Raw genomic sequence first — 21,897 nt, 5'->3', positions numbered from 1 at the left:
AGCAATGTTGGAGTCCACGTCCAATAAAATTTCTAGCTGTGGTGATCTCAGATTGTGGCCATAGTATGAGCACACAGTGAGTGCACTATGAGGTTACACTTCTAGATCACTGTGAGACAAATTGTTGTTTAGTTTAGCGAATTTAACTTCTGCTTTAAAAAACATTGTTTTTAGATTGTTTTACAATGTTAGAATGTAATGTGATTTGACCCCTTTCTTGCACATAATATATAGCATAGACTACACGTTACATTCACTATATGTAACTTACAGTTACATAATTATGTTTTTTTTTGAAGGTTTGTCAGTATTTACAATAGACACATTTTTAATAAGCACAATATAAATTGTAAGTATGTTTATAAAGGCCATAAAATAATATATACACACACATTGTACATTTTGTAGTTGTGTAATGTTCTGGTGGTGTTTGTGGTTTTGACAAAAAAGTAATCTCCCTATAAAACTTTATAAGTTTACATCTGCTTTGTTCTGCTGAACAGACAATTTTGCATTTAATCTCATCATTTACAGAGAAGTAAACTGGAGGTCTATAACATCACAGACAGCTATTTAACACATGACCCATCGCCCAGATCACTCAAGATCTCAGTGTGGAAGAAAATTTTAAAGTACCATCTTTAAATTCACAGTCTGTGAGACAGCCTGAACTGCTTCATTATGTGCACAATCACAAACATATACAGAAAACACTGACATTTCATGTTGAAAAAAACTGCACCAACGAACATTAAAACTTTTCATCAAAATGTTCCTTTAGTTACTGACTCTTTGGCACAGCTGCATAGCTGTGACTGTAATAGAATTAATTTTACTTGTTAAATACTATAATCTCATTTAATCAGGTTTTAGAAAACCTCTTCATTTTCTTACTCAATATAAGGCACTATAAATAAATACAGAACCATAAAAAATTGACGCAGACAATAAAGTGTCATCTTCCTCAGGCTAATAAACTGCCCCACACAAGCACATTGATTTCAGGTCTTCTTTAAAGAAATGGAAAAAAGAAATTGTTCTGTTATTAATGTTTTACCCCCAGTGCAAAAACAAACCAACAATTCTTCACCACATTGAGGAAATATGTCCTTGAACAACTGCAACTCATCATTTCTTTTACATTCAAAATCCAAAATATGAATCCATCATCTCAAATGAGAAAAAAAAGAGTTGCAACAAAATGTATTAGTAGATGGTAGATCTGAACCTCATATTTATCTGACAAGTCTCCCTCTGTTGACCAGGGAGAGCTGAAACTGCAAATAGTGCCTTGTAGTTATGTTTGTACAAATATGTAGCTGTTATGACAGTAGTGCAGATATATAAGGGTTCGCCTCCGTCCTTTACTGCTCCGAGTAACCAGCTGAGTGAGGAAAGTTCTGTCTCTATAGTTCAGCTGATAGATTTCCTCATTACAGTGGTTAAGATGTATTTTGGCGCCCTCTGCAGGCCAGAGCAGGAACAGTCATGCTGGTTTTTCATGCTGTGATATCAGGCTTCAAGGCCTCCATCTCAGACTCTAGTTCTTCACTCCTGCAGGTGAGAAACAATACAATTACTCTTATGTTCAACAGTACAAATTGCTGACATGACTAAACTGGCATTCATTACTTTTTTTTAACCCAAGGGTTTATAAGATCTCAGTATAAAAACCCCCAGATACAATCATAAGTGTATGTCCTACCGCAGCAGCATCTGCAGCTGTTTGTTGTTGTACTGTCTGCGTTCTTCATCAATGGGATACGTTTTAAAGATGAGGAGCCCCAGAGCTATAAGTAACACAGGAGCAGCCGACACCAACACCTTCAATGTCAGATTCACTGAATCAGACTGAACACAAACTCCCGTCACATAACCTGCAAAGCTAAAGAGACGGAAAATGAAATATGAAGGCCAGAATGTAAACCCAGATCATGATCTGTTGTCACAAAACCATGAAACAGCTTTTTAATACAGACGCAAAGAAGAAGAGCTACCTTAATGATAGTGTTGATACTCCAAGTGACACTCCAGAGGCAAATTTGGTGAAGAAAACATAGAAGGAGTAGAAAATAGCCTCATGGCCTTGAGAGGTAGGATTCTGGACTTTAAAATCATCTACCACATCCGGAAGCATGGACCTGAAACAGAAGCACCGTTATGAATGAAATTATGAACTTGGCATTTAATGCTTAAATTCACCCTGTCTCTCACATTGGTCTATATGGGATCAGATGTGTTAAATTATATTAACTCAATCTAGGAAACTATCGAAAACTTAATATGACTATTTATTCAGGGATGTATATAATTTACTCTTGTGACTGAGAGGAGCACATGAAAATAGTTGCACAAAGGGACAGTTCACGCAAAAATTAAATTATCCCATGATGGACCCATTCTTGTCTTAGGACAACTTTGAACTTTTTTTGATCCACTTCAGATGTTGACTACTTTATAATAACTGGCTTCCGGTAATGGCCATACACAAATTGCAAATTGTAGTGTAAGCTTAGGCAGGAGTTTTCCTACATTGAAAATTTTTTGGCGGCTGCCAAAATGAATTTTGGTCCCACCAAAGCTTTGAACAGTTATTGTGATTTTTACGTCATGCGCCAGGTCAGAGGTCACTCTTCGACCGGAACTAGACTCGCATATGGCCGTTGTTGCCAGAAGCCAGTTATTTTAGTTTACAGTTTTACATATGGATATGTTTCTTACAAAAATGCATCACTTTGCTTTAGAAGGCCTTTATTAACCCCTGGAGTCGTATGTATTACTAGTATGTTGGATGGATGCACTTTTTTAGGCTTCAAAATCAAGAGTGCCATTCACTATCATTATAAAGCTTGAAAGAGCCAGAATATTTTTTAAAATAACTCAGATTGTGTTCATCTGAAGAAGGTCATATACACCTAGAATGGCTTGAGGGTGAATAAATCATGGGATAATTTTCATTTTGGGGTGAACTATCCCTTTTTGATTTCCATGTATAACAACTAGCAAGTGTCTGCCAAATGTATACATGTAAATATTCCTCAATGATTCAGTTTTGTTTTATGAGAAGTCATATTTCTAAAGGCCTTTTGTTATAGATGCTTCTTTTTAATTTCAACTAATAAACATCCTGAAATACACCTTTCTCTTTGACTACAGAACAACTTCAGTTAACAAATGCCAAACCTACCTATATCCCTCTCCTCTTCATTACTATAGATTAAAGATTCTTAAAAACACTCTGATACTTAATGTTTTTGTTACGTGCACCACAGACAAACACTCACCAGGGCAGGAGGAAGGCCGCTGCCACACTGGCACCAGCTGCGATGGATACGATGTAGGACACGATGAGATTACTTTCTACACACACCACCAGGATCATGAAGGGCACCGCCCACTAAAAAACACATACACACACACAAGATTCATCATCACTGCCATCACACACATCTCTCACTAACGTAACACCAGAATCAGATACCCACTGTGATGCCGATGTATACAGCAGTCTTTTTCCCAAACCGGCATAGGAACCACTGCCACATGGGAATGGTAATAGTGGCAGACAGCTGAGAAGACAAATCGCACAAACATTTATTTAGGCCTGACCACCACAAACCTCATTACCATATTATGCAAGAGTGAGATCATAGTGTGCATCTGCACACACTGTTGAAGTTAAAAACAGTCTTTTCATCTGTCGCCTCAAAGTCATGCTGCATCTTAACTAAAAATCCATGCCTTTCATCACTATGGATACTGCTAACCTCATCCAAACCCGAGAGTGCTGTTATAACCCGAAACCACACAATTTAGAAGCATACAAAAACACTTATTCAAGCGGTCGGTTGAAAACACTCTCACCATGATGACCAGTAAGATGTTCTGAAAATCCTCTCTGAATCCCAGCGTGTACTTGATGAACAAAGCAAAATTTCCCTCCAGCAGCTGAGAAAGTAAACAGACAGACGAAATGAGATTCCATCAAATGATTGATGATTATTGTCCATACAGTGTCTTCATTTCAAGCCCAATTTCAATCGCAAACCAATTCTGAACTTCACTTTTGACCGCAGTCCTGTCCTAATGTGTACTGTGATTCTAAACCTAATCTCTTGCATGGCAGCCTCTCTCTCTCTGTGTGTGGCTCTCTTTGTTTTAACACACATATCCCATCTCTGTAAAAGAGGTGTGACGTGGTCAGTTCCAGAAACTGCTTTCACTTATACATATCGCAGACATTCATGGCCTGAAAAATTGTCAGTTAAAATAAAACATTTTCGCTTTTTGTAAACAATGTGGAATCTGAGATATCTCTCATCATAAATCAGGAATTAAAATAAGTACAGTTCAGCATTTCCGGACATGCATCAACATGTTTCTATGCATCTCTAAAGTGCTTTTATTACCATGAAAGCCAGAGAAGTGAAGAGGAAGGCCAGCACCAGTTTGACATATGGCCCGTGACCTATTACCAGCCGCAGGCCGGTCCGAAATGACACATGCTTCTGTGCTTTTAAACCAACCCGATCTGAAAAAGATGGAGGAAAATCATTAAATGCATCAAAATACACATTTGATATTAATAAAAATGGTTTTCTGATGACCGTAAACAGCCTACAGTTTAGAGCAGGGTTTTCTAAACTGGGGTTTGCGAACCCCTAGGGGTTCATGAGGGAACTACAGGGGGTTTGTGATCAATTGATGAAAAGCTAATAATTCAATCATAAAAATGTAAAATGAAAAATAATGTTTTAAAATAAAAAAAAAAAAAAAAACATTAAATAAAAAGATTAAATATCAGAAAACCATGACCATGAAATGTGTTGCTAAATTATTTAAATATTAACTATCTCAGGAGGGACTTTAAAGTAAATATTTTAGGTCAAAGTTTGACAAAAAGCCTAATAGTAGTTAAACTACTATATTGACAACAGAAGAATTGTTAGATTTATTAATAATATCTAAGGCCCCGTTTACACTAGTCTGTTTTCAAAACAATTGTCGTCTGCACTGGCGTTTCCACGGCGTTTCAGAAAAGATCTTCGTCTATCCACAAGTTTCCTATGCCTCATGAGGCCTTGCGTCAAAAGTGGGAGTGTCTTCCGGTTCGAAGTTTCTAAGTAACAAGCTGGATGTGACACTCATTCATTCAAATGATGACGGCATCAATATTTGAACAATGTTTTACAATAAAAAAAATGCACATTAACAGTAATTTATTAATTTATGTCAGGAGTGCACATCAATCATGCTACATGACCGAAAACGCATGTCACATGACTGTTCATGCACATTGGGCATGCGTGTACAAGTGTAAACAGTTGCCTCTTGCACATGTAGGTAGCTGCAGTATTAAAAATGCAGAGTTTAACTGCACAATGGCTGCTAAAAATGACAAAGCCAGCAAAGATTGCAGTTCAGTCTCCATGTTATTGTTTAGACAGTCGTCAAAAATACGCAGAGAAAATGTGGGCAGCCACGCCATCGTTTTCAAGTCTACGTTTTGGTCCGTTTACACTGAAAAGCAAACCCGGCATTTTCAAACTAAAACAGGCTCTGCAACATTTTCGAAAATCTCTGTTTTTGAGGTTCGAAAGCGCTGGAGTAGTGTAACCGACAGGCGTAACCATAGCGAAACGTATGCGTTTTAAAAAATAATTAGAATTTGGACTGCAGTACCCATTTCAACCACTAGCTGTAATTCTTAGATAAATCACCTTTAAAAATTCTCATTTTAGACTTCTAATTCATAACCAGTGATTTGTTTTGCTCCATCTTCTGCGCTTCCGCATTCATCAGTATGTCACGCGTCAGGTCAGAGGTCACTCTTCGACCGGAAGACAAGTCATTTCACTCGGCGGCCATCTTTGAAACGCCTCTCGGGCATCCAAGTGCAGCTCCTATCTCATTGAATGGGGAAACATCAAATTCTCTAAAGCTGTTTACCAAGCTTTCGATTAAATTTCATATTTGAAATCACCAATGAAATATGACAACAACTGTCTCATTAATATTGTTTCTAAACGCTCGAATCATGACAAAAAAACACCATTTTCCAGGCTGGATCAACCTAATGCACATGCGCAGTCCTAAATGCGCATCTCTTGTGTCTCATTTCGGAGGCGCGCATCTGACTGTTTCTATAGAAACCGGAGCTTCTAACGGCCGCTGCAGTTATGCGATGACTTTACCAGTAAGCAATTGGCTCTTATTTAGAAGGCGGGACTTTCTCCCATTCATAATACGAGTGACGCGTCTTGTGTTATTCTATAGTCTTTGACTAGACTCGCATATGGCCGTTGTTGCCAGAAGCCAGTTATTATAGTTTATAGTTTTACATATGGATATGTTTCTTACAAAAACACATCACTTTGCTTTAGAAGGCCTTTATTAACCCCTGGAGTCGTATGTATTACTTGTATGATGGATGGATGCACTTTTTTAGGCTTCAGAATGAAGAATGCCATTCACTATCATTATAAAGCTTGGAAGAGCCAGAATATTTTTAGAAAGCACTGGAATAGTGTAAAGGACAGTCATAACTGTAACAAAACGTATGTGTTTTAAAATGAAAATGCACTAGTGTAAATGGGGCCTAAGATAATTGACTGAATATTTTATTATATAGGTAATACTTTACAACAAGGTTCATTTAGTTAACATTAGTTAATGCATTTGGTATCAAGAACACTGAACAAACAGCATTTATTAATTTAAATGTTAATTCATAAATATACTACTGTTCATTGTTAATCAATGTTGTGTTAGTATATGTAAAAATTAACATTAACTGAGATTAATAAATGTTATAAAAGTATTGTTCATTGTTTGATCATTATACCTAAAGCATTAGCTAATCAATGAACAAATTGAACCATAACATAACCATTACCATTATATCACTGTTACCTTGCTGTAAAATCACTGGCATGGCCTCTCGCTTACTGTTTTATTTGAATGTTTTTGTATTCCATATTTTGTATTTTGAATCAGTGTGAATAATGTGAATGTGTATGCAAACTCACTGTTCTCCTCTCTTACTCCAAAAAACAGCACAACAGCACACAGAACATAGATCAAACTAATGACTCCAGATGCAATCATATATGCACGCCTCTGTAAAAGAGAGAACGATATGATTATGCATGTGCAGAATGTTGATGAGATTTGAAACCATTCTCTGCTTTATACCACACCCCCTCACCTCATTAAATATTTGAGAGTTATTGCCCTGCACAGAGTGATTGGAGCTATTGGTTGAATTTGTGCAGGGGGTGACGGCCATGCCCACAATCTGCCCCTGGACGGCAGTGCCAATTACTGTACCCAACACCTCTATAGTCATGCCTGAGAGAGAGAGAGAAAACAGAATATATGTCATTGAAGCAGTCAGATTGTGTATGCTGGGAATAAACAGGTGTCACACATCATACACACACCGTTCAAAAGTTTGGGGTCAGCAAGTATTATTATTTAAAAAAAAAAAAAGAAAAAAAGAAAAAAGAAAGATAATATATAAGAATAATAGTAATAATGGTTTCTTTAACACCAATTAAGCATATTGAAATGATTTCTGAAGGGTCAAGTGACACTCAAGACTGTAATGGCTGCTAATATTTCAATATATAAATTATAAGAAAAAAAATGTAAATCATAATAATATTTCTCAATAATACTGTGAATTTAAAAAAACTAAAAAAAAAAAAAAAAAAAACTAAAAGCAGCTTTGATGAGCATAAGAGACTTCTTTCAAAAACATTACAAAATCTTACCAATCCCAAATGCTAGTGTATTTTATAGATGCAATGTGTTTTTTGTGTTTATTATGTAGCTGAAATCAACATTAAGCCAATAAATGGTGTAAATGCCCTTACGGTACGCTGTGGCTGAATCTCGTTCACTCTGCTTAGTGCTGATGAACATGGTCAGTGCGGAGTACGGCACATGAAAGCACTAAACACACACAAACACACAGTTACTCATTGCTGGCTTACAACAGAATGCCATAAATATGCATGTAACAATGCAATTATTATGCACTCCAGTCAAAATTTTGGACACACCTTCTGATTTTTTACTATACTTTACTAATAAAGTCATTAAAATGATAAAATAATGGAAGTATGAGTACATGATTTAAACCATAAGATCCCATGTATGCAAGGCTTTAATCTGCTTTTCCTTCATTATACAGTCCTACTCGTCCATTTAAAAAAAAAAAAAAAAAAAAAAAAAAAATATATATATATATATATATATATATATATATATATATATATATATATATATATATTGTAACACTTCAGAGTCCAATTCTCACTATTAACTAGTTGCTTATTAGCATGCATATTCTACATCCCTTAATCCTACCCAATACCTAAACTTAACAACTAACTTACTAACTATTGATAAGCAGTAATTAGGGGTTTATCAAGGAAAAAGTTTAATACATTTATATGAATCGCCTTCGATAATGAACGCGATATTGCGTGGCTTTTCAGTGATCTACGGCTCTGTCTATTAAATGCCGCTCCATTTGAAAGCAGGTGATGGCGATTTAGCGGTAATCAGGGAACCGGCTTTACTGACGAAATGCGCGTGACAATCTCATGCGATATATCGTGCAGCCCTACATTTAATGTAGTTAAAATATTAGTTAAAGAATAAAAAGTTTAATTCCTACCTAATTTTAAACTTTTAAGCATAAACATTTAGATCAAAAGTTTATAACTATGAGAAAGGCAAATTGTGTCCAAATGATTGACAAGTAGTTGTCATGTAAGTATATAAATATATAGCATCACAGTATGTGAATGTTACATTTAATTCCTGAAGAACTACAAATGTGTGTACTAATGTAATAAATGTACTAACTGTTTGGAGAGTCTGGAAGAGACAGTAGAAGAGCAGATACCACATCATCTTTCCCTGCTCTATAGGTGGAACCACCCATATCATGAAATAACACAACACGGCCGGTATGGTAGACACCAGAATCCTGCAGAGAGAGAAGGACATCATCATCATCATCATCAGCATCATCATCTAATTGTACTAACTGAGGCCTGTTGCAGATGTTCAGCTTTAGTTTTTACAGTAGAACCGATCAGTAAAAATTATGCAAAAATCTGACACAGCATCTCTGCTCGTTGCATCTCTGAGGTTGACTACGGTCGTAAGGGTGTGTAAGGGTGTGTACGACGTGTGCATTAACTCATCTGTATGAGGTTAAGTGAGGTAATGAATGTGAACCTCATCTCTGTGAGTATCACTGATTTTTCCCCTGTTGCTCTGAAAAAGGCGTCTGCTGCCTGGGTAAACAGACCCAGCGGAAGTTTGGCGGGGTGTGAAAAGCATTTCTAATCACACCACTTCATTCCAATGCTCTGGGCACTAATCCCATTGATGAGTCTTCAAAGAAAACAATGACCACTAACAGACACTCTGAAATCGAAAGTTCAGATCGACAACGACAGCAGTGTGTACAGAGGGAGAGAAAAACATCTTATTATAATCTCTTCTTTATTCACTAAGTGAAAGTGAAGTGAAATGGATCGTTTCCACTGAGCATTACAGTTCAGTACAGTACGCAATTTTTTCCATTTCCATAGTCAGAAGTTGTGAATGGTACCCTAATTCTGAACCGTACCATACCACTTTTCTGGGACCCTTCTGTTGGGGTACCTAGCACAGTAGTGCCAATAATACCGGTACCAAAAGGGTGGAGCTACACTCACTGCAGACCGTTGATTGGTTGACAGAGAATCGTCACTGGCATGTGCAACAAGGTAAATGGCAACACACCATTGCAACACTGTGTATTTTTTGGCTGTTTTTCCTTGCAGACTTCGCTCAAAAAAGCTGCTGTATGTCCTCCATTGTTGTTTACTGTCACTTTCTTCTTTACGTGAGAATGACGTTGATAGCTACTTCCCGGCATACACCATGCCTATCAAGTAAGGATACTGTTGGCGGTGGAAACGCAAGCCAGATCAGAGTTTACCGTCCTGAATCATACTGTACTGTACTGAACTGAACCGTACCCAGGACCGGATTATTCAATGGGCATTATGGGCACAGGCCCATGTGCAATTGGGGCCCAAGCGAGGGGAAGAAACTATTTTTTTTACAGTGTATTTACACTAAATGCAAATAGCACGCTTGTTGGCAAAAGCCAACTGTGGCGACCAGGGCGGGCGAGAGCCGTGAGGGAACGGCGCGAGGCCGGTGGCGCGAGTGTTAATGAGCTTCACCTGGGAGGCGCACCGGCCTTGAGTCCCTCACGGAGGAGCTCCGGGAGCATAAAAGGAGGAGCGACTACAGTGAAGGACGAGAGAGGACCAGGCCTGGACTTTACGTTATGTTTTATTATGTTTGTGTAGCCGGCAGACGTCCGCGAGGGTCTGCCGGCATTACTTCCGTTTTGTTTGTTTATTTTGAGATTAAAGTTTTGTTCAATGTTCGCCGGTTCCCGCCTCCTTCTTCCCATATCTACTAACCTCGTTACACCAACCCACCAATGTCTGATTGGGCCACTCAAGATTAGAAAACGACACACACAATTTAAATGTCTTCAGTGGTGTAGTCAGTAGAGAGTCAGACTCGCACACCTAGCTTTCGACGTGATTGATGTGGGTTCAAATCAGCTTTTTGCCGAGCTCACTCTTCTCCCTTTTCCCATCTGATATCACATAGGAAAGGCATTTATCTTCAATAAAAGTGAAGAAAATGTTCAAAAAGGTGGAAATAAAGTGCCTAATGAATGTTTAATAATAATACAAATTGGGCATGGTAAAGGGTAGGTGCAGGGAGGGCTTTTATTCTCCCAATAACACCATGACTACAGCGGACACGAGTGTTGGGTCACGATGAGAGACAACAGAACCCATTATAATCATTGATTTTGTCTATATGCCACACGACATGACAAGTCAAATCCCCGACAGTAAATGGATTCCCCGTTCTCTTTCTTATGTAGTCAAAGCACTTTGCAACGTTCGATTTGTTGCGTTTAGTGTGGACAAGTAGCTGACAAACATCACGGCTGGTGTAGACACAGAGTAAGGTGGCATCCATTTAATAATTTTAATAAATATAATCATATACACGCTATATTATTATTGCATCCTGTTAAAGGGGGGGTATCACACAGTTTCTGCCAATCTTATGTTAATCTTGAGTACCTATAGAGTAGTAGTGCATCCTTCATATCTCCAAAAAGCCTTTAGTTTTATCATATTTATAAAAGATAGATACGCTGTTCCGAGTCTTTCCGAAAACAGCCGAGCGCCTGGAGGCGTGCCATGTGAGCGGAGCTGAAGAGTGACGAGCACAAGCAGATTTTTTTGCGATCGTCTGCAAGCTATCAATGGTCAGCTAAACATATGTATTTAAGCTCACACAATACACCATCTCATTATCCCTGGAGAATTTTTGAATCACTATAAATAAATATAACGTATAGTGAATGATGAATAATGAATTTATGAATTCACTATGTTCATGTACGTTCATGTTTCAGAGAGAATCATTCAAGCTACAAGAGGATCTGCGTACTGTAAGTGTTTTTGTGTTGTTTCTAGTTTGATTTGAGTGCTGTGTAGTTGCTAGGAAGTTTGTTTACTGTGTTCGCATGGCAAATCGCGTTTGTTCTCGTTTCGCTCTGAGCCAGTAAGGCTTGGCCAAAGTCAGCTTTAGTATTTAAACAGTTGTAATTTAGCATTCATTTAGAGAGAATCATTCAAGCTACAAGAGGATCTGCGTACTATAAGTGTTTTTGTGTTGTTTCTAGTTTGATTTGAGTGCTGCATAGTTGCTAGGAAGTTTGTTTACTGTGTTTACTGTGTTCAAACGATCTGTAAATCCAGCGTAGAACTGTGCCTTGTTTATGAAACCATAAGCTCCGATCCTGAGGGCTCGAGCAGCCACAGAAAAACATGAGAGATTCTCCATTCATTTTAACCAATAAACTATCAGTTTCTATGGTTATTATAATAACAAATATTGAGAGCGCATCAATGTAATCTGTGAGCACAAAACTCTCAGCTCCTCTTAAAGGTGTCCTAGAACTTCTTTTTAAAAGATGTAATATAAGTCTAAGGTGTCCCCTGAATGTGTCTGTGAGGTTTCAGTTCAAAATACCCCATAGATTTTTTTTAATAAATTTTTTTAACTGCCTATTTTGGGGCATCATTAACTATGCACCGATTCAGTGCGCGGCCCCTTTAATTCTCGTGCTCCCCCTCCCCCGGAGCTCGCGCTTGCCTTGAACAACAAACACAGTTTACACAGCTAATATAACCCTCAAAATGGATCTTTACAAGATGTTCGTCATGCATACATCGGATCATGTAAGTATAGTATTTATTTGGATGTATTACATTTGATTCTGAAAGAGTTTGAGGCTATGCTGCATGGCTAAAGCTAACATTACACACTTTTGGAGAGATTTATAAAGAATGAAGTTGTGTTTATGCATTATACAGACTGCAAGTGTTTAAAAATGAAAAAAGCGACGGCTCTCGTCTCTGTGAATACAGTAAGAAACGATGGTAACTTTAACCACATTTAACAGTACATTAGCAACATGCTAACGAAACATTTAGAAAGACAATTCACAAATATCACTAAAAATATCATGTTATCATGGATCATGTCAGTTATTATTGCTCCATCTGCCATTTTTCGCTATTGTTCTTGTTTGCTTACCTAGTCTGATGATTCGGCTGTGCACATCCAGACGTCCTGCCCTTGTCTAATGGCTTGATCATGGGCTGGCATATGCAAATATTGGGGGCGTACATATTAATGATCCCGACTGTTACGTAACAGTCGGTGTTATGTTGAGATTCGCCTGTTCTTCGAAGGTTTTTTAAACAAATGAGATTTATATAAGGAGGAGGAAACAATGGAGTTTGAAACTCAGTGTATGTCTTTTCCATGTACTGAACTCTTGTTATTCAACTATGCCAATATAAATTCAATATTTAATTCTAGGGCAATTCTTTAACGCTGGGTTTTTTGGGAAGCAAGGTTGTCTTTCCCTCACAACCAAAAACACACTTCTTTTGGTGACATTGTTGATTTCGTGAAGTCCTGCGAGTCTGACCTGTGCAGCGCTTGCCGATGACTTCCGTAAAGCTGAACACGCTGAACTCGCTCTGGTCAACGTGTGCGCGCGTGCTCTTCCGGCAGAAGTGCCCGTACAAGGAATTTAAACCTATCTGACGTCACACTGGCCCACACTCGAAAAAAAGACCGCAAAGTTTATGAGGATTTGGAAGAGTATTTTTGGCACAGAAATACTCCGTCATACATCCAACTCTTGTTTTGAAACTTTGGCCATGTTTAGCATGAGAATCCAACTTTTTAACAGTGTAAATATGTCAGAATACATGAAATGGCATTATACCCCCCCTGTAATGTACAAAAACACTGTACTGAACTGAACCGTACCCCATGGCCGGATTATCCAATGGGCATTATGGGCACGGGCCCAGGGGCCCACGTGAGGGGAAGAAAAAAAAATTTGGGAGTGTATTTACACTAAGTGCAATTAGCACGCTTGTTGACAAATGCTATTTACACTATCTTCCTCCACTAATGCCACTCAAGATTAGAAAACGACACGCACAATTTAAATGTCTTCAGTGGTGTACGTGTTGTACTCTGCCCTCGATTGCCCTGCAAAAACACCCAGCAACGTGCAGCGATTTCTATGATGTTGTGATGTCGACCTGTGAATGCAGATATAATGGCTAGATTGTATTTACTTTACACTGAGATCTGATCACAATGCGTCCTTGACTTCCTCTTTACCAGACCACACAGGTCGCATGTTAATGGCAAGTGTAAACGAGCCCATAGAGAGGTGGCTCATAGCTGACTACAACTGGCTTAATTTATCACCTGAGAGAACAAAAACATGAACAGCATACAGTTCTTTTTCTTTATTTTTGGTTTTGGTTTTCAGCTAAATAAACTTTACATTTTATTTCCGATTTTAAAAAAGCCTAATTTGAATAGATCACTAGATAAAACTGTCTACTAAATTAATAAATGTAAATGTATCATTCCTTTCAGTGATGTCAATCTGAAAATTAAGCCAATTTTGTGAACGAGAGGTTCAGGACACAGTATTCTTTTTTACTGACTGTCCATTTGACCCATTACTGTGCTGTAAAGCACAAAAATATGTTTTGTTGCTAACTGAACAGAACCAAAACAGCCATCAGCAAGAGACGCAGAGGGGAACTTTATTAATGTCTGATTCAGTCCTACAGATGCATCACAGTCTGTTATTGCAGCTGCTCTGTTATTCATTGTTAGTGTCCTACAGGAAGCTGTAAAATCCTCCCAGTCTATTACTGGGGTTGGCCACCCTAGTTATGTCCAATCCGATATCTTCATGCCATCAGACTTTTAAGAAGTGCACACCCTACAGACATCTGATGATTAGCAGAGCGGGAAAACAGCATCATGATACATATATGTCACGATATTGCATCAATACATTGACAAAGTATTGATTTTTAGTTTCTGAGCTGAGTGATTTGGCAGACTAACTTAATCTCTTTGTTAAAAGAACAACATGGTCAAAATAAATGTCCAATCTATTCGAATAAAATAATGTATTTTTGTAATTATTATCAGAATTTAATCAAAATACACAAATCACATCCTATAAAAAAACATGCAGTTTTTCATATTAATAAGCCTTCTGTCATTCACATCTACGTGACTGCCAAATATTTATAATTTCTTTATAAATCTACATTTATGCAAGTATTTATACATTAACTTTTATTTTTTATGTATATTTTAAATAATTTTCTTATTGTGGTTGAGGAAGCATGGGTGGTCTGATCATCATGTGCACAGTAAAACTGAAACTCAGCAACAGTGTGACACAGCAAACCGCCACTTTAAACTGCTGCTTGGAAGCTGATTTGTCAATTCTGGTGGTGTGGTCTGCTGAGCCAATGAGAAAGCAAAAGGTTTTTTCTGCCCTCAACATCCATTTTCCCACACACACATGCCTCAAACAGATTTGCATTGTATTTCACTTGAACTCCTTAATCATAATTCATTTTGTATGCCTGTATTCATATTGCATACCCTAAATATTGGTGTGACAACACTTTGAAGGTCTGAATAATTCAATTTATTTTATTAAATATACTTTCATTTTCTCAGCACCTGTAGGCTGGATAGTGTTTCACAATGAACGTATATAAAGAGAACCAGTAAGTTCCCCACTAATGGAGTGTGAGGGTGTGTGTACTGCCTTTTCTTTTGGATTACTGATAGGGATTGAAGATAAACAACACTATAAACCTTTTTATTTTCATTTTGGTTTGTAGTATTCATGACAAATCTGAGTGCATGCATGAGCAGTCAGCAAAATCCTAGAGAAATTACACCACGTGGTGCTCTTGTACACTCTAGTAACCTCCTGTAGCAGATGGACTCGGCTCCATCACCATGGCTACTGCTCAGTTCTCCATCTCAAATATGTCTCTTTCTCTCTGTGAAAACCCAGCCATTCCCACAGGTTCAGCTCAGTAGATTTCATTTCATTTCCTCATGAATTTAGAAAATAGTATCATGGACATTTCACATTCAGCCTGCATTACAGGATCATTTCATTGTGTGCATTTTTAAAAGCCACATACCAGGGCATCATGCGTCCGTGTCGTGTCCATGGGGTTCTGCTTACTAAAAACCCAACTGTCGGATCAGTCACAGCATCCCAGGCCCGACCCACAAACAGGATCACAGAAGCATTGAGGGGATCCAACTAGAAAGAAAGACTCGGCCATTAGTTACTGTAGGATTTACACGCAGCATTGCTCTCAAATACTGATTCCAGTGTGTTTGAAAATCCCACAGGGATGGACAGAGCGGTTTATAAAATTGGGAGGTAGCTGTCCCGAACCGTAAGCCCTAAATTTCAACTTGTGAAAATGATACTGAATTAAATGTTTTTTTTTTTTAATATTTAATTAATATTTTATTTTTAAATCATGAAACTTTATGTAAAAAAAATGTGTCCTGCATTTGCATGTCACTACCGAAACAGTGTATGTTTTAGTCTATTGGCTGAGACTGATTTTAACCACACCCCTATAATATTTGTGTGTCCCTCGCTCTCATAGCCTCTCTTTCATAGTAGATAGGTACCATCATTTTGAGTTAAATCTGTTCAAATGTCTGAAAATATGTGTGTAACTTTAAGGAACGTCACTTTAACTGTAACTTATTTGGGTGTTATTCCATAAAATTTAGTTTGTTTTCTGTGTACAACTGTTCAGAACTGTGCTAGATAACCATGTGCTAGGGCTGGATTATTATGAACTAAAATCAAAACCTCAATTAATTGAACATTTTACCTCGATTATGATTAATAATAGCTAAACTGTACAGAGCTGTGGCCCTCCAGGAATTGAGTTTGAGACCACTGGTTTAAAGCAACACCATGGAACATCTGCTCATGGTTCCCCCATGTGGTTGATAAGCGCAATTGTCTGTTACCAGTGTCGTAAATACTGTCGCTGTAAGCTGACGGAAATGGCGAATGCAAAAACTGCATTTAGAAACCATGTCCACTGACCAGGTAAATTAGCCTGTGTTACACTACTGTATGTTCTACAAATATCATTACATGGTTTTATTTATCATTACTCCAGAATTTAAAAGTACAATGACAAAAAGAACGGTAGTATATTAGCCTAGTTTTTTTCTCCGACAAAACCCTCTTTGGTTTCTTTGCTGGCTCTGCCATGGCATTGGTTTTGAGACTTGTATATTAGATTGTTTTGTCTTATTGTTAGCTGTTGGCTAACTCCACCCAGGCTATGAGTAAAATATGTGACGTATGCCGTAAAGCAGGTCGCACCCTTCCGCTGGTAGGAGATGGGCGGGGCTGTGTGTACCGATCTGAACATGAAACTTGCAGAGTGTGGTTGTAGCCACTAGGAGGCTGCTCAGGTAGCAGCTGCAGCAGAATTCGTCTGGTTAATAGTTGTTCTACCACTGAAATAATTATAGAGACATTATTTTTAAGTCAAAAAACTGCATAGTGTTGCTTTAATATAATGTATGTTTGATCATTGTTTAAAGGGTTAGATCACCCAAAAATTCTCTTCTGGAATCCTCGTTTTTTTACGTCGCCATGGTTATTTTGGGCGATTAGGACATCCGCAACATTTTGAAGCAAATACATTTTGGTCCAAAAATAACAAAAACTACGACTTTATTCAGCATTGTATTCTCTTCCAGGTCTGTTGTCAATCCACGTTCACGACTCCGCTGCTTCTTCTTCTTTCCTGTTTTACGGCGGTTGGCATCCAGCTTATTGGTGCATTACCGCCCCCTTCTGCTCCGGAGTGTGGTTCACGACTCCGCAGTGACGCTGCTGATGTAAGACGCTGCTGACGTGTTATCCGGTGCGCCCGAGCTTCGTTTACAGTCTGAGGGAGACGCACACTGTATTCAAGCTATTCTACATTGTTTGTATTTTGGTATTGCTATATTTTTTAAAATGGTGCGTAAGTGTGCATGTCGCAGATGTCCTAATCGCCAAAAACAACCACGTCAACATAAAAGTGCATTACCAACGCTGACAGATGAAAGGATTCAATGGAATCAATTCAATGGAATCAATTCAATGGAAAGGATTCCGGAAGCGAATACAATGCTGAATAAAGTTGTAGTTTTTGTTATTTTTGGACCAAAATGTATTTTCGATGCTTCAAAAAGTTCTAACTAACCCACTGATGTCACATGGACTACTTTGATGATGTTTTTATTACCTTTCTGGACATGGACGGTCTACCTGTAACGGGGCGGCACTCAGGCAGAGATCTATTTGCAAGCTTTATTTCAAAAGTAAGCATGGTCGTACAGGCAGGGTTTAAGCAGGGGCAAACAGGAAAAGCAAGGGCTAGGCAGAATCGTGGTCAGGATACAGGCAGTAGATCAGGGCAGGCAGATATCGTTCACAGTCCAGATAACAATAAACAGTCCAAAGGCAAAAGGCAGAGAATCATAAACAGGAAACAGGCAGGATCAATAACAGACAGGCAGACAGGATACAAACGCTCAGAATTGCTACACCGGGTAAACAAGACCTCACCCTGAGGTGGTGTGTGAGGGAGTCTTAAATAGTCCAGGTAAAGAGCTTCAGGAGTATGTGGCAATAGGTGATTGGTGGAGTGAGTGCATGTGACAGGCAAGGGAGGATTATGGGAAATGGAGTCCGGAGTGAACAGGAACGTGACACTACCGTACATACATTTTCAATGGAGGGACAGAAAGCTCTCGGACTAAATCTAAAATATCTTAAACTGTGTTCTGAAGATGAACGGAGGTCTTACGGGTTTGGAACGCCATGAGGGTGAGTCATTAATGACATAATTTTCATTTTTGGGTGAACTAATCCTTTAAGAATGTTGCATTTTCTATGAATATTTGATATTTGTCTAAATTGTCTATTACATATACATTTGCATAATTAATCTTCTGCTAGCTACAGCCATGGCAGGTCTCTGACTAAATACTGATACCAAGTAGTCAAAAGCAATAGCAAAAGTAATAGGTCAGTATTATTAAATAGCAGACAAAGATGTTGGATAGCTAGGTTGGATTGTATGTTTGGTACAGAATGGGGCCCAAAACTGCTAGCGGCGCCTCTGACGAAACATGTCGTCATTGTTTTGGTAGTGACAAAAAGGAACACATAATCATTTATTTGGTGGAAATAAACAAAATTTTAGTACAGTTATGCAAATCATTAATATTTTAATATGTTTTAGTATGCAAGTTAAAATTCTGTACTGTGATGTTGTCGCTACCAACACATTACCGTCACTATCGAAAATGTGCAGTCACGACCGAAACATGGGATGTTTTGTCAAAAATAAAGTATATTGAATGATCAACTAAGATGTTATTATAGTCTTTGGTTCAATGTATATTCAAATGAATCCTTACCTTTGAAATCAGTACAATAAACTTTATGCCTTTTACAAAGAAATTTTGGATTCAAAATTCAACAAACCTCATAAATTACACTTGAAATATTGTTAAAAAATAACAAAAAAATATATTTACAAGGTAGATGTTAACAAAATCTTATAGGTCAATATAAGCCTTCTTATTAAATTATTTATTATTGTGTTCTGGTAGGGACAGATTTGGGGAGAGGAAAAATATTCCAAAACTTTAACATAATTAACAGCACAATTACTAGAAATGTGTACCTTGGATATTATACAATTTGCATACATATAAAATTTGTGGAGAAAGACATTTTTTTCAAGATGTTTCCAACTCAACTCAACTCAACTGCTCAGTTGTTTATATTGTTGCAAAATGTAAACTATATTCCGATCAGCCGCATTCAGCTAAATCAGATGCGACTATAAGGCATGAGGATATTAACAATGATTTTTTTTGTAAAGCTGCTTTGAAACAATGCGTATTGTGAAAAGTGCTATGCAAATAAAACTGACTTGATTAAATGGATAGATTTTCAACAATATCACAACATGTTATTTTCTTAATTTGCTCGGCTCACTTGGATGAGGAGATCTGACTGACTATCGCTATGGAAATTGTCACAATAATGACGCAGCAGGAGTTTTGAATAAGAGATCTGGAGCTGAAGATTGTTAAAGTCACACAGTAAGAAAACAGCTTCATGTCTGCTTCCTGCCCTCTCACATGCTCTCTTTCTATCTTGTTTCTGCCCTTGACCTAGGGCTCTGGGTCACTTCACTTGCTTTTTTTGATGATTGCAAGGAGAGATGATCTTCTCACCATTCTATCTAGACATATGTAGTGATATGATTTAGTAAGAAAAATTATAGCTGAGCCAGTTTATTTTTATAATCAGAAGGTGTTGAGGTCTTGTGGTATAGATCCTCTGTGTTCCCATATGTATACTCACCAGTGCCACATCAAGCAAGAAGATTTGCAGAAAGAAGCCCAGGGCGGTGCCTGTGATCTGATACGGAGCCCCTCCGATTGCAAAACACACCTTACTCCACACAGTCAGAGCTCTTTTCCTTTCCTGCTGTGGTGAGAGCTGAAAGGGGGACAAAAAGGGATATTATGAAAGGATGGACAAAGACGGTGTTTTTACCAAGTAAAACAAGAGCCATGAGAGACCAGTGAACTTTTCACCGCAAGAGGACGCGATAAAGTCCTAACTGGAAGAGCTGATTTAGTTTGGATTCTGTTTGTGTTTTTGTGACGTTCCATCTGAAGCTCTTTTTTTCCAAAAAAATCCCAGTGCTTAGCATCAAAGACCATTCAGAACGGCTGGAGGGCTTTTAACATTTCAGTCCAGCAGTAATAAGATCCTCAAGTTCATTCTGCTCTGGATCTGCAGGGACTTTACAGATAAACTGTACTTTTAACTCTTCTACCTGCATACCTGCAAGTCCTCCCTCAAATTAAAGGATTAGTTCATTTTAAAATAAAAATTACCCCAAGCTTTACTCACCCCTCAAGCCATCATAGGTGTATATGACTTTCAGATGAACACAATCTGAGTTATATTAATAAATATCCGGATGCATCTAAGCTATATAATGGCAGTGAATGGGACCAATGGGAATGGGATAAAACTAAAGGCTTTTTGGAGATATGAAGGATGCACTACTACTCTATAGGTACTCAAGATTAACATGAGATTGGCAGAAACTGTGTGTGATACCCCCCTTTAATATAACTCAGATTGTGTTCATCAGAAAGAAGAAAGTCATATATACCTAGGATGGCTTAAGTGTGAGTAAAGCTTGGGGTATTTTTCATTTTAAGGTGAACTAATCCTTTAACACTATATTGTCTCACAAATCTGACTGCTTGCACATTTGCTTAATAGTTAAGTTTAGTTTATGGCTTTAATATGCTTATAAATCATCAGCACATTTAAAACTAGCAACCAAACTTTGCTACTTCCTCTAAATGGACAAGGCTGAAATCGTCTCACATTGTGAGAATTATTAAAATTGTGTAGTTAAAACTTCTATACAATTTTAGAACAAAATCATTGCTATTGCTTGGCCTTAATTGGCTCAGCATGCTGAGGGGGGTCAACAACTAATGCTTGAATTAGGTGCACTTATTGACTATTGTATCTTACTGGCTAGTGTAGAACACATAAATTACTGCATTAGTATTAGTCGTTGGACACTGATGACTCTGAGGTTAGTTCTTCACAAATGGTTGTGGTCTGTGCTTTGTCAGTTAATGCTGACCAGTCATAGATGAGACTTTAAACTTCACACACATTAAATATGCAGTCTCTTTACATGTTGAAAACCTGCACATTATCTTGAAACAAAGGTCTGTTGGGAAATTGCTGCATTAATAATATTTTACTATGCAGTTTGCCTTGGTTAAACTTAAAATAAACTTAAAAACTGTAAAATGTATACAGAGAGTGAATTGATGCAGTGCCAGACATGATATGACTTTGTATGCCGTGTAATGGATATTAAAGGATTAGTTCACTTTCAAATTAAAATTTCCTGATAATTTACTCACCCCCATGTCATCCAAGATGTTCATGTCTTTCTTTTTTCATTCGAAAAGAAATTAAGGTTTCTGATGAAAACATTCCAGGATTTTTCTTCATATAGTGGATTTCAATGGAGCCTAAATGACTGAAGGTCAAAATTACACGCTCATCTTGAACTAGCACTCTTCTTCTTCTCTATTAGAATTCCGGCAGTGTAGATGCTGCTAAGTGTATTACTGCCCTCCACGGGTCAAAGTTTGAACTAATTGTTATATACTTGCACAAGCATATTGTATATGACAATTTAGTTCAAAATTTGACCTGTGGAGGGCAGTAATACACTTATCAGTGTCTACACTGCTGGA

General features: G+C 37.9%; 1 protein-coding gene across 1 annotated transcript in view; it reads right to left on the bottom strand.

The window, feature by feature from the left end:
• Nucleotides 1–343: 343 nt before the first annotated feature.
• Nucleotides 344–21,897, bottom strand: part of mfsd2aa (major facilitator superfamily domain containing 2aa) — a 22,855-nt gene continuing 1,301 nt past the window's right edge. The window contains exons 2-14 of the mRNA XM_048205487.1: nucleotides 19,955–20,092; nucleotides 15,678–15,802; nucleotides 8,878–9,001; nucleotides 7,878–7,956; nucleotides 7,208–7,350; nucleotides 7,029–7,119; nucleotides 4,410–4,531; nucleotides 3,865–3,948; nucleotides 3,486–3,569; nucleotides 3,285–3,397; nucleotides 1,998–2,141; nucleotides 1,706–1,885; nucleotides 344–1,554 (exon numbers count right to left, since the gene is read on the bottom strand). Coding sequence (XP_048061444.1) covers nucleotides 1,500–1,554; nucleotides 1,706–1,885; nucleotides 1,998–2,141; nucleotides 3,285–3,397; nucleotides 3,486–3,569; nucleotides 3,865–3,948; nucleotides 4,410–4,531; nucleotides 7,029–7,119; nucleotides 7,208–7,350; nucleotides 7,878–7,956; nucleotides 8,878–9,001; nucleotides 15,678–15,802; nucleotides 19,955–20,092 — 1,482 coding nt within the window. The 3' untranslated portion in view covers nucleotides 344–1,499. The remainder of the gene's footprint in view (nucleotides 1,555–1,705; nucleotides 1,886–1,997; nucleotides 2,142–3,284; nucleotides 3,398–3,485; nucleotides 3,570–3,864; nucleotides 3,949–4,409; nucleotides 4,532–7,028; nucleotides 7,120–7,207; nucleotides 7,351–7,877; nucleotides 7,957–8,877; nucleotides 9,002–15,677; nucleotides 15,803–19,954; nucleotides 20,093–21,897) is intronic.

Source organism: Megalobrama amblycephala, linkage group LG10, assembly GCF_018812025.1.
Source record: "Megalobrama amblycephala isolate DHTTF-2021 linkage group LG10, ASM1881202v1, whole genome shotgun sequence".
Lineage (NCBI taxonomy): Eukaryota > Metazoa > Chordata > Actinopteri > Cypriniformes > Xenocyprididae > Megalobrama > Megalobrama amblycephala.
Note: the sequence above shows the minus strand (reverse complement) of the source record. Positions and strands in the feature narration are given on the sequence as shown.